The sequence below is a fragment of the Danio rerio genome, chromosome 14 (assembly GCF_049306965.1).
Source record: "Danio rerio strain Tuebingen ecotype United States chromosome 14, GRCz12tu, whole genome shotgun sequence".
NCBI lineage: Eukaryota > Metazoa > Chordata > Actinopteri > Cypriniformes > Danionidae > Danio > Danio rerio.
In genome coordinates this window covers 30,655,867-30,669,472 of record NC_133189.1, presented here as the reverse complement: position 1 = coordinate 30,669,472, position 13,606 = coordinate 30,655,867, and the positions used below count along the sequence as shown (strand labels likewise).

The 13,606-nt window shown below is 35.0% G+C and overlaps 1 protein-coding gene across 7 annotated transcripts; it reads left to right on the top strand.

The window, feature by feature from the left end:
- Positions 1 to 1,678: 1,678 nt before the first annotated feature.
- On the top strand, positions 1,679 to 12,877 carry b4galt7 (xylosylprotein beta 1,4-galactosyltransferase, polypeptide 7 (galactosyltransferase I)). 7 transcript variants are annotated; one of them, XR_012389469.1, is made up of 8 exons: positions 1,679 to 2,254; positions 2,473 to 2,505; positions 7,643 to 7,972; positions 8,245 to 8,470; positions 8,555 to 8,638; positions 8,754 to 8,858; positions 11,684 to 12,111; positions 12,193 to 12,877. XR_012389469.1 is itself a non-coding variant. In XM_068213190.2 (7 exons), exons 1-7 carry the CDS (start codon positions 2,202 to 2,204, stop codon positions 11,837 to 11,839), a joined length of 981 nt encoding a protein of 326 aa, XP_068069291.1. In that variant the 5' UTR covers positions 1,679 to 2,201; the 3' UTR covers positions 11,840 to 12,877.
- The last annotated feature ends 729 nt before the right edge of the window (positions 12,878 to 13,606 follow it).

Genomic DNA, 13,606 nt, shown 5'->3' with positions numbered 1-13,606 from the left:
ATTTTATGGTGAGTGATAATTCAAACCCTGTATATATAGGTGGCGAGGTCCGTTCCTCCACGTGGTGCCACTGGAAACTGCCCATCTTAAAGATGGTGCTGAGCTGAACACGGACACAAACTAACTTCAGGCTGGGGCGACAAGCCTCACAACTGATGATAATTATTCTGAATTTTGCACTAAATGTTGAAATAAAGTCAATTTTTTACTAAATAAGTGTTTGTTCTGTTTTTTAAGACTTAAAGAGCTTAAAGTTATTGAGCTCAATGTGTTTGATGTTCAAGCATACATATGGTCGGTTTTTTAGCATTTGAGAACAAATGCACTGTAAAAAAGGTTCTCTTCCAGCTGCAAACCAGCACCGTGCTGGGAGACACCCATAAACTCTCTTATTTATACACACTCATTCACTATTTTGAATAAAATTTAGTTTATTCAATTCACTTATAATGCATGTGTGTGTATTTATTGACTTTTCACAAGACTGTTATGACGTGTTTATCGTCATCTGCCTGTTAAATCCTTGAAAATTTTTAATCTTCAGATTATTTATGTATTTGTGTATGAATTGTATCAACTTTTCCATCAAATTACAGAAAAACTAGTGCTTGTTTCTTGTTTGTTTAATTATTGCTTATTTCTAATAATGCGTCTATGGACAGGACAATAAATTAGACATTGTCTATTCTGTCGTCACCAGTCTTGATAACACCACCGTGAAGATTTTCTTTTTTTTTTTCAGCAAATAGGATTGTAAAAAAAATTTTTTTGCACTCCCATTCACTGCGCTTTAAGTTTACCCAACTACAGTGACTTCTGCTGCTGAGAAACCTGGAAATGTGAAGAGTCCATTGTGTTTCATCTTCTGAGGCACAACCAGCCAAAAATATAATGCACTTAATATTTACTTTCCCTCGAGTGGTTCCAAACTTATATGAGAATCCTTATTTATGCTGAACATGAGTGATTCGAAGAAAGCTGAAAACCTGTAATATTGACACCCACAGTAGAAATAAGTAAATATATGAATGTCAATGGTTACAGGGTTCAAACTTTTTTCAAATCAACTTCTTCTGCATCCAACAGAGACAAAATTTAAAGTTTGAAAGAAGTAAAAGTCCAGTAAATTATGAAAATTTCAATTTTTGGGTGAACTATCACTTTAAATTAGTCGTTTATGACATTAGTTTTCTTTTTGGCTTATTCCTATATTAATCTGCGGTCGCCACAACGGAATGAACCGCCTGTTTTACATAGATCATTTGATATAATGTGAAATCGTTTCGGCTGGTCTGAAAGGTTTATAGAGGTTGCAACAACTGCGACAACACTCACTTAAAAAAAGATAACGTAATGAACATTACTTTTGAAGTGTCTAACACATTGTTAATGTACTCGTTCATTGCTGACAAATATTAACAAAATCACTTTTTAAGCAGGTAATTAGAACGAATTATACAACTTAACCGACTTAGGGCAAAGATTTAAGCTTGCCCTTGCAACTATTTGTTAGTCGTATTTCTAAATGTGTTACTGAACTCAGATTTCTCTTCCCCATTTCTTTCTTTTTTAGTTTGTACGTTACATATAACTAATAAATTTGATCTCGGAATATGGTGTAACACCGCTGAGGTCAGAGAGTCCTAGGAACTTAAATCCTTACAATGTTTCCAGAGGAATATTTCAACGAGGGACGCTTTTAGCCAGCGTGTGATTTTTTTCTTTTGTCACAGTTCTCTGTCAAGTTGTTATATATTTATCGGCAATGACGCGTCGTAATAAATAAACAGACACTATATACTATATCTGGGCCTTTTAACACACGTTTAATCGGTCATTCTCGTGGACGCGTTTTCCTAAAATCAGCTCTTGCCGTCTGCTTGTTATTTGTCGTACCGTTATGAGTGACGTGTAACTTAACGCGAAATTCTTCACAAATAACAGATCTGAAACAGGTTTATAATGCGCTTAAGCGTGTTAAAGTGGTTGTGTCTACTATGAAAGAACACATTCAAGCCGTCCGCTGAGGATGTGATAAATTGCAGCTCGTTTATGATGGAAAGAGACAAAAGACAGTGTCATAAACAGGAATTGGATTTTAACATGTAACGGTAGATGACTGAGGCTGAATATCACTGAGGATATTTGGATCAGCTTGCTTTTCTTCAGCGTGGTACGGTGTTGCTCAGAAAGGCACAAAGATGATGTACTCTTCACGGAGGAAACCTGTGCTGTATTTCAAAGATGACAGAAGGTAAAGAAGGTGCTCACTTTAATCTGAATATGATTTCAAAATGAACTTCACTTTATAATGAATTTACACTCCATTAGCTGAAATGTAAATGGTTGCATGTGGGTGTGAACATAAAAAATAATCTTAATTTTAATAGTTTAATTTTATTACAATTGTTAGATTAGTTTGTGTGTGTTTAATATGTATTTTATTCTAATGTTTTTAAATATAATTTTAAGAAGTGAAAGTCAAGGGGTGCGGCGTCCAGGAGAGTGAGTATAAGGCATTATGTTGTTGAGAGAAGTGTGAAGTTTAAGAAAGAGCAGTTGTGTACAGATGCATGAGCTGCTTGAGGAATAACAACACCTTTATGAAAAGAATATATCTAACGCGTGCTGTTGTGGATTGTAGTTTGTGTATGCTCATTCATTGACTAACTCACTGACAGTTTACACCCAGAGACTCCTGAACCATGCAAGGTCTTATGTGAACTTTAAAGACCCTATAACATTATAGATGTATGGTAGCTCTGTTTCTCTTTAGTTAAAACTAATCAGAATATTATTTACCCATTGTGTACTCTGTATGCTTGCTGAAATGCTGTTTTTAATGAGAATGGCCTTTTCACTAAAATTGTCCCAAAAATATACTTCAGTTCTATGCATGCATGAGATTGTGCAAAAATGAGTGAATTTTGTCATTCAGCTATTATGTGTGTGTAGTGTTCAAATCCTGCACAATTTTTTATGTATGTATACACAGTGCACACATGCTTTAAATTGAGTCTTTTTGCTACTTCCGTTCATCCATAGGATGGTTCATCCAGACCAGTGTTACATGATAGAAAAAGGAGACAAAACCAGAAAAAAAAGCAAAAACACAGAAGTCTACTTTGGTCTTGTATCTGCAGTTACATCAGCAAAGTTGTGAATAGATTTAGTGGGCAAAAAGAGTATAATGAAATGAAGAAATGTATGATGCTTACACAGAAGTCATTTTCAAACCAAACAAATGATAAAGTTTCTGCTAGCCCTTGAATTTTTTTCCACCCTTGACATTTTGCTTTGATGTTTCCCAGCACTGCTTGCTCTTTTCCTTTTTTGTAGTCTTGGGGTCTTTGAAGTGCTTGGAGTGTATCTGGCATTAAAATGCATCCACCTTACTGACTACATAGGCACTATATGGCTAGATCATTCCTCAAGGTGAACCTGTAGTGCCTTATTGCTGGGTACAGAATTAAATACTAATGGTGGAAATATCTGTCTAATTATATATAATAATTAGATGAGAACAATATCTTTTATTAGTATGATCATTAAATAAATGTTTCTAAAATAGCTAATAAAAGTGTGATTTTTCTAGGTAAATGTTAAATCTCAAGACATATTGTTATCACAATGTACGACAATGTCACATATCAGATATTTTTTTCCAATGTCTTGCAGCCCTTTATATACAGATGAAACCAGACGTTTACATACACTCTAAAAAAGGAAACATAACCATTTTTTACATGTATGATGGTAAATCCTACTAATCGTTTTCTATTTTAGGTCCGTTAGGATTACCTAAATGATTTACATTTGCTAAATGCCAGACCAATGAAATAATTGATTGAATTTAAACTTTAAATGAATAATACTTTTTTTATTTTTGAGAATTTTTTTATTAATTTCTAGACAGTCGAATGTTTACATGCATTTTCTTGGTATTTTTTTAGCGTTGCTTTTAAACTATAACTTTAGTCAAATGTTTTGGGTATTTTTGTCCATTCTGTCGTCACCAGTCTTGATAACACCACCGTGAAGATTTTCATTTTTTTTTTTTTTTTCAGCAAACAGGATTGTAAAAAAAAATATTTGTTGCACTCCCACACACGCTTCTCACAATAATTTAAAGGAATTTTAGCCCATTCCTCCTGACAGAATTGGTGTAACTGAGTCAGATTTGTAGACTGTCTTGCTCGCACAAGCTTTTTCAACTCCGCCCACAAATTATTCATAGGATTGAGATCAGGGCTTTGTGATTGCCAGTCCAAAATATTCACTCCGTTGTCCTTAAAACATATTTTAACTAATTTGGCAGAATGCTTAGGGTCATAGTCTTGTTGAAAGACGCATTTGTGGCCAAGTTTTAATTTCCTGGCTGATGAGATGTTGCTTCAGTATTTCTACATAATGTTCTTTCTTCATGATGCCATTTATGCTGTTAAGTGGACCAGTCCCTCCTGCAGCAAAACACCCCCACAACATGATGCTGCTGCCCCCATACTTCATAGTTGGGATGGTGTTCCTAGGCGTGTAAGCTTTCCCCTTTGTCCGCCAAATGTAACACTTGTCATTATGGCCAAACAGTTCAATCTTAGTTCTATCAGACCACAGGACGTGTCTCCAAAAAATTGTTGTTTTTTTCCCAGTGTAATTTAGCAAATTGTAATCTGCCATTTTTTGTTGATTCTGGCTTGTTAATTTTACCATGTTGTCACAAAAGGAAGCGGTGTGTTTGAGGTTTTCCTTAAATACTATTCTACTGTTGTGCCTCCAATTAACACAAATGTTGTCATTAGCCAATCAAAAACTTCCAAAACCTTGACACCATTATCTAAGCTTTTTCAGAGGCATAATAATTGTATGTAAACTTGACTTTCAAGAAAAGTCATAACATTTTATAATTATTAATATTATATATATATAATATATATAATATATATATTATATATATATTATAATTATTATTCCAGGGTTGCCACAGCGGAATGAACTTATCTAGCACGTTTTGCCAGGCGAATGCCTTTCCAGCTGCAACCCATCTCTGAGAAACATCCACACACACTCATTCATAGTCGTGTGTGTGTGTGTGTGTGTGTGTGTGTGTATATATATATATATATATATATATATATATATATTAGGGGTGTCACGATTTCGATTTTTAATCGAAATCGATCGAAATTTATGCTCAATTTCAATTATCGAATCAAAGTAGAATCGTCAATACTGCCACGCCCCCATGTCACGTCAGCTTGGCTTGCCAAGCGGGAAAAAAACAGGCTTGTTGAAGTGCTTGTTAAACTGCAGAAGCAGGAGACCCGTTGGCAGAACTTAAACCCTCTTTCAATGAAGTCGCCGGTGTGTAAGCATTTTGGATTTCCAGTGAGTTAAGTTGACAACGTTCGTGTTGTCGACATAAAAAAACACAGTTTTGCAAGCTCTGCTATGTACGTGTTATGTATGGTTTGTCCGATAGACAACACCGGCATCGCGATCCTCCGCCCGCCCCCGTTGCAAATCTGCTCGCGAAAAGTACACACTCAGGCCCTGTTTACATTGTCTTTGTTTTTAAATGGCATTTTAGAACGACAACGATTTGACATCCACAGTGGCGTGTAGCATTTCTGAGCAGCCCTCCTTCCTCTCTACCTCTAAAAATGCACATCACGTGACCACACAGACGCACCCACAGCCATATGAGCTCGAGACAGCAGGTCCAGGCAGTCAGAGGACTGCTTCAATCTTTCACTCACTTGTACTTTGTCATTTTAGCGCACACCTCAGATACTGTTGGCTGGTTCCTGTTGGTTGTGCGTCTTTTTTACCGACGCCATTATAACGACACAGATCACTGCCTATTCACGAGTCCCGCAGAAAAAGTGTTTGACAGGTGGTAATTATGTTATGTGTGTATCTTGCCTTTATTCATTTACTGTATGATTTGTTTATGGGTAAAACAAAGACCATGCAAGTCAGGTAGTTTAAACGGTAGGCTACAAATAATTAATTGGTCATTAATTAATTATTCATAATCAAAAATCGAATCGAATCGTGACTTTAGAATCGAAAATGTAATCGAATCGAGGATTTGGAGGATCCTGACACCCTTAATATATATATATATATATATATATATATATATATATATATATTGTAACGAACAAACGTTACATGCTTTAATTGTTGTTTTAGTTTCCTGTGATGTGAGAAGCACTGGTTGCAATATTACTACAGGCCACTAGGTTGCACTAGAGGGGAGTGAGAACTGGATATATTCCAGCTCACCATAGAGCAAGTGAGTCGTGTTTGGTAGAGGGAACCACATGGTGAACTGAGGCTACCGACCCACTCCGGTTCTGATTGTTTTTGAGAACATTATTGTTGCTGCTCAAATACAGGACCTGTTGTCCTAGAGATGTTCAGATGAGGTGTTTGTTGGTGCTTTCAATGGACTGCAATGATTTGGTTTCAACGTTCTTTATGCTTCTCATTGGCAAATGAACTATATGTGTACACTTGGAATGACGGTCAGTGACTCTTAAATTCCTCATCATACTACAGTTTTCCCAGTGTGAGGAAGTGGATCTTATTGCATCGCACTCAAATCCATCTACTCAACATTCACCCAACTATCTATATCATTTACAAAGACTGTTTACATTCAATGACTGCTTGGTTTTGGTTATTGATTACTTTTGTTTGTGTGGACTAAATACTGTATACACATGTAGAGAAATTAAACAAGAAGGAAAAAGGGAAAAACAGGCTTGTGAAGTTTATTTTAATTTCAGTATGTGTGAAATAAAAATTCTGTGAACTCCCTCAGTGTAACATCTTGCATGCATAGAGGTGGTGTTACAATATATATATATATATATATATATATATATATATATATATATATATATATATATATATATATATATATATATATATATATATATATATATATATATATATATATATATAAGTAAAGCTGTGGTCACACTGGACTTTTCTCCCCATAGACTTCCTATGCATCAGACCGGAAACACAAGGTCGTGCCTCAAGTTTTGCAGATCGCTGCATTAGAAAGTTCAAGCTTGGTAAACTCTGACCTGCGAAATCGCACCACTTGACTGTTTACCTGTTTAATAATGATGTAATCAGCTGGAGTTTGAAATTAAGCTGTTTTTCTCTTCCAAGGCCTTATTTTACTCTTTCAGTTGCCATCTTGAGGATGGAGGATGGACAATGTCAACAGTCTTTGCTCGATGACAGACTTATATATATGTGTCTATATATATATATATATATATATATATATATATATATATATATATATATATATATATAGACGTGCTGTCTCTCAGAAATGATAAATGAACTCTCCTTAGCACTATTCTTATAAATAAGCTGCATAGTTTCAATCTAAACAACTACATTCTCTACTAAAGAAGACTCAAAAGTACATTATGTTGTCCAACAGCTGCAATATTTGTCAAACTGTTGTGTGTCCTCTGCTTGTCGATGTATGTGGGTGGAATAATACACAAGGTTTGCAGTGACCTTTGTTGTGTGTTCATTTAATGTTTAATGAATTATTTGTCAGGTTTAGCTCAATTATTGAGTTTTCACACAAATGTATTTCTTCTTTCAGTTTTCTGTCGAGGAAATGCACTGTATGGAAGCTGTTTGGCCTCTGCATGGTGTTTGTTTTTGGGTCCCTTCTCTGGGTGCAGTTGACGTGTACAGGAGACATGAGCCAGACTGCTGGATACAGCCATCTCCCTCAACAGCCCTGTCCAATAGACAAACAGTCGTCCCATGTTGATGATCCTTCCTGGGGCCCTCATAAAATGGCCCTCATTGTTCCATTCAGAGAGCGCTTTGAAGAGCTGCTTGTGTTTGTCCCGTATATGCATGCTTTCCTCAACAAGAAGAAAATACGTCATAAAATATTTATTATAAACCAAGTAGATCACTTTCGGTGAGTATTATTAACAACACTGTTTGTTTGTTTGTTTGTTTGCTAGTTATAGTTTTTGTGCTATTGTTACCTGAGATCTATCATACACTAACATTTAAAAATCATATCTAATTATTGTTTTCAGTTGTTTGTGTTTTTTAATTTTTTAAAAATGTTTTCCCCATGAAAATAGCTCTTGTTGCTGACATGGCACTAAATAAATATACTTGCTATGATACCAGTTGTTTATTGGAAGCACACATTATGATTTTGTTTTCTAACTCTTGTCTCAGGTTCAATCGTGCCTCTCTTATTAACGTTGGCTTCATGGAAAGTGGGAATGACACAGACTACATTGCAATGCATGATGTGGACTTGTTGCCTCAAAACGAGGATCTGAACTATGGGTTTCCAGTAGACGGGCCCTTCCACGTGGCCTCACCAGAGCTTCATCCTTTATATCACTATAAGACGTATGTTGGAGGAATCCTGCTGCTCACTAAGAAACATTATCTGGCGGTAAGAAACCCAAAGTCTTTGGAACATTCTGGGATTTTCCGAATTTGTTTGTAAATTACAATTGCTTGTGATTTCTGCCTAAAGTGCAACGGGATGTCAAACCGCTTTTGGGGATGGGGAAGAGAAGATGACGAGTTTTTCAGGAGACTGAAAGCAGCTAATCTTGAGGTACATGATATAATCTAATCTAATCTAATATAATATAATATAATATAATATAATATAATATAATATAATATAATATAATATAATATAATAAACAATTGTCAATGTATATTTGCAGCTTTTTAGACCAACAGGTATTACTACAGGAACTAAAACATTTAGACACATCCATGATCCAGCCTGGAGAAAAAGAGACCAGAAGCGGATCGCTGCACAAAAACAGGTAATATTCATTAATATTTAAAAAGCTTTTTGACAAAAATATGTTGCTTATTAAGGCTGCATTTATTTAATTTTAAATAAAATAAAAACATTAATGTTGTAAAATATTAGAACAATATAAAAGGGCTGTTTGTGTTTATTGCTATTATTTATTTATTACTTTTTGAATGTTCCTCAGCTGTTACTCGAGGCTTAAGTTTCATATGTTTCTTCTGAAATCATATGATAATCTGATCCTCTAGAATCATTTGTTATATTATCATTGTTAAATATGAGCTGCCTCATGGTTTTATGGAAAAAAAGATAAATAAATCCATAAAGATCTGATTCTGAGGTGTTAATAACCAAGTGTCTTTTCCAAAGTTGGCTGTTCAGTTTAAAAGAACTAATTAATAATTTGACTCTCTTGCAAATGGTGTTTAAAAGTCTAGACATTTCCACAAACAGATTCAAATTGTTGACTTCAATTAATCATTACAGCAGGTTAAGGTATATCATGCTGAAATATTCAAAGGATACACTATGTAGACTAGATATATAGCACCAAAATTGATTGCGATTAAAAAATTTAATTAGTCATTTTAAGACCTTTTTAACATAAAAATAGCATTATAATGCAAGTACACTCTTCCAAAAACGCATTTTATTCTTAAGAATATTTCACTTAATTATATTCATTTTAACAATTTAATAATTAGGGATTGGAATCAGAAAGTGAAAATGCATATGCTAAACAAATAAATGATAATAATAAATGTTAACAAAAAAGTACCAGATCTCTTTTTAGTCGTCAAGCACCCAGATGAAAAGATACTGTAGTAACTTTATGGTAAATACTAGGTATGCTCCGATCGATCAGCTGAAGATTGCTATTGGCTGATAATCACATTTAATGACTCGATAGGTACTTGTCAATCTGGCTGATCTCATGTACCGATCGCAGGGGTTTGTTTTTGAGTTTACAAGCAAAGGAGGACGCTCATGCGCTCTCATAGCCTACAGCAGCTACAACACGTAAAGAGGTAAAATGATGCATGGGGGCGAGCGATCGATTTGCTCATGCAGCTAAAAGATATACAGATGCTGTGCGAGCTGTTTATACAGACTATTAACTCGACTTTCGTGAGTGATGGTCTCTTTTTTGCAAGTGCATCCATTGTATTAAAAAATATTTGAATGGTCTTGCATGTAGTTAGGCCTTTTTACATATAACAACTGAAAGTTTTGTGTTTTTGACAATATTTCAAGTTCACTAAAACCTGGCTGAAATTATTAAATAAAACTTTAAAATTATTTTTATTTCTAAATGGTTAATAATATAACTTCTTGTAATATACTCACTGCAATAAACCATAGTTTATAGGCCTCTTTCCTTTTAGTAAAACAGTGGATATTTAGGTGGTTTAAAGGTGTGATGTATAATTAAGTAGGCGCTCCAAACCTTTCCTTGATTGAGACTTGTTGAATTCTTCTTTCATCATTTGCAGTGTTTCCAAATTGCATTTTGTAATTTTTCTTACCCATTTTTATACCAGTTATATTCATTTCTGTAAAGCTGCTTCTGGCCATGACATGGCCACACCAAATGGTTATAAGAGACGTTTTTAAGGGATTAAATGCAGCATCATTCATTTATTCCATTAGGTAGGGCGAGATCTCCACTTAAGTATCATCCTTAGAGGCAAAATATGCTTAATGCATTATTAAGCTTAAAGCGGTACTTGGTTTCGGATGATCACCATGACAAAGAATCGATACTCTGTATATGAATCAAAGCATCCCTATTAAATATCCTACTGTCTTTTTTTTTCATACTGACACCTCCAATAGACATAGAGAGGCTGCGCAATCAGTGAAAATGTGGTTAAAATGTGGTTAGAATATTTTTTTATGTATGGGTGATATTGCATCACCAGAAATTGAAGACATGTCCATGTGTTGTGCGATAAGTCGATATACTGATTATTGTGAAAGGCCTAATGTAAACATTTATTGCAGATTATTACCTCTCATTTATGTAAGTTGATGGCGTTTCAGGTTTTATGTTCATCCCTGTACCTAATTCATACATTAAGAAACCTGATTTTGTTGTATGTTTCTTATAAGTGGCTGTAGCGTACATGCTGAATCTGATATGAAGAATTGAAAAAGAATCATGACAGCCAAGTACCAAAAACTGAACTGAAAAATCACTCATTTTTATGTATGTTTTTATCTATATTTATTTATTTATTTATTTTGTATCAACTCTAATTGAAATGTGAAGTTGTTGTTGACTTTCACTATTGACTTTCTTTATTGTCCACAAGTGGAAATTTGGCTTCACCACATAACTACATCAACATTCACATCATATGTATCGCTAAAAATCCTGAACTTATTTTAATGGTATTTGTTTTAGCAATTTCATCAAATAGCCATACCTTCCTGATGTGGCAATAAATGAACAAACGACAGCAGTGAGGAATCGTTTCTTCACTGTTGTTGCAATCATTTTTCAATTGCAGAATGGGAATTGACTCATTTCATTTTTAAAGATCGTTGATTAGATATTGAATGGTTATAGAATGATTGAATACATTTCCGTCAACACATTTGGATTGTTCACTTCAATAAAAATTTTTCAAATAGCCATTAAAATAGAGACTTTCTGTGATTTCACCGATTTTGAAGTGTCACACAGTATGACACAAATTAGATTTAGCCAAATTAGCAGTGTCATTATATAAACTTGGCCCCATTTACACCTGGCAACTGACAAACAGATGTTGATATTAGGTTGTAAACAAGGCCAACTGTGTTTCAGCTTCTGTCTGCTTTTGGCAGGAGCAGTTTAAGGTGGACCCTGAGGGTGGCCTGAGTAACCTTCGCTACAAGGTGGAGTCCAGAAAAGAAGTGTCTATCAGTGGAGCTCCATGTACTGTGATCAACACCTTTGTGGAGTGTGACCTCAACCAGACCCCATGGTGCCAGTTCAGCTAATAATAGTTGATAATGCATAATTCACTTAATGCTTGAACAGGACCTGGGAAGCCAGAATGATACGGATTCTCCTTCTGTGGTGCAAGGAAAGCTTTCACAGATTATCAGTGCCAGTCACACTTGAAAAAAAAAAAAACAGATCGTCGAACCAAAAGGACTTGAATGTGTGACTGGTGGAAAAGGAGGCTTTATTTTTCTATGACAAGTGTTTTTGACTTCATCCCCGATGAAGCTTTGCCTCGTATTTGAAGAGAATTATGGACCATTAACAGGTACAGCACTGAGTTTGCATCAGCGACACTGCAAGCATCAAAATGTCTGATTTTTAACGATGAGTTTTATAATATTTTTAGCTGTAGCCGTGGCTTGTTTTGGACCATTTCTCCTAGTGCAATTGTGAGTATTTGCTCAGCCTGATCTTTTTGCTTGAATTTGAAATCATTGTGTTGAGAAAGACAACCTTATATATATAGATATAAAGTGGGTTTAAAGGGTACTTTGTATTTGCACATTATTCAGTATTTATAGAAAAAAACTCAAGTTTTCACTAATTCTTTCTTGCCATGTTTTAAAATGCATGAAGTGCTGTTACATTTTAGCACTCGGAGGATTATCTAGAAACTTTATGAACTGGAGGCATGAAGCTGAATCCAAAAAGTAAAAACGTCTGAGTGCAAATGTTAATAAAATTTGGACACATTAATATTATTATCATTATTATTATTTTGGCCAATTCCTGACAAACTGTGAATCAGTATACGCGGTTTCAAGTATGATATGTTCAACAAATGTTTGTTCAACTGCACAAACAAATGTTTGCCAAAAAATAAAGTTTGACTCCATTTTCTAATACTGCTTCACATTCACCAGCAGAGGAATTTATATTTAATTCACTTTATTTTGATCATGTCTGTGTTGTTGGAGTGTTGTTTGTGTGTATGCCATTAGCACTTGCAAAATTTGTCTAGGAATGCTGTGCTGACTTTTCATGAGCTGTTGCTTACTTTTATCTTAAACCAATGAATATTAATATCAGTATTAGACTTTGCTGGGTTTTTTTCGTTCACTTAAGTCTTCAAAAGCAGTGTTTCTCAACCACATTCCTGGGGGACGACCAGCTTGCACATTTTCCATGACTCCTTAACCAAACACACCTAATTCGGCTCATTAACAGAGACTGAAAGATCTATAATAGGTGTGTAATCAAAGGAGACATCCAAAACATGCAGTGTTTGTGTTCCCCCTGAAACATGGTCGAGAAACACTGTTCTGAAGGATTATGCGGAAATGTTTTTGGGGAAAATTCTGTTAAATACTACCATGTAGGAGTGCAAAAAAAAAAAGAGCTGGAGACTACTAGTTAGCCTATAAACTGAACAATGTTATCAATAATTATACAGCAGTTTTTTTGTGATATGAACTACATTAAAGACAGAATAAGTCATTCTGTCTTTCTTTCTCAGTGACTGACAAGCACAATGACAGAGCGTGACGTTGTGTAACTGTGCAAAGACTTTTCAAAGAACTTTTATATCACTATGGTAATCATACTTTTGTTCAAAATGCCGGCATAATTAGTCATTACCATTATTGATCACTTATTAATTAAATGTATTTCCAAATAGAGCAGCATGCTTCACTTTGTTACTAGCCCTTACAGGTTTTTTTTTTCTTTTCCGTCTATACCAAAGAAGCCCAAACTAGGGCCTGCGGGCCAAAGTTGTCCCATGGTAAGCTTTGATTTGACCCGCCATCCCATATGAGAAA

Excerpts from the sequence above, each read along its gene's own strand:
- b4galt7 (XM_021481002.3), top strand. The coding sequence starts at position 2,202 with ATGATGTACTCTTCACGGAGGAAACCTGTGCTGTATTTCAAAGATGAC. Across the intron at positions 2,255-2,472 it reads TATTTCAAAGATGACAGAAG|AAGTGAAAGTCAAGGGGTGC; the intron begins GTAAAGAAGGTG and ends TATAATTTTAAG. Across the intron at positions 8,471-8,554 it reads CTAAGAAACATTATCTGGCG|TGCAACGGGATGTCAAACCG; the intron begins GTAAGAAACCCA and ends TTCTGCCTAAAG.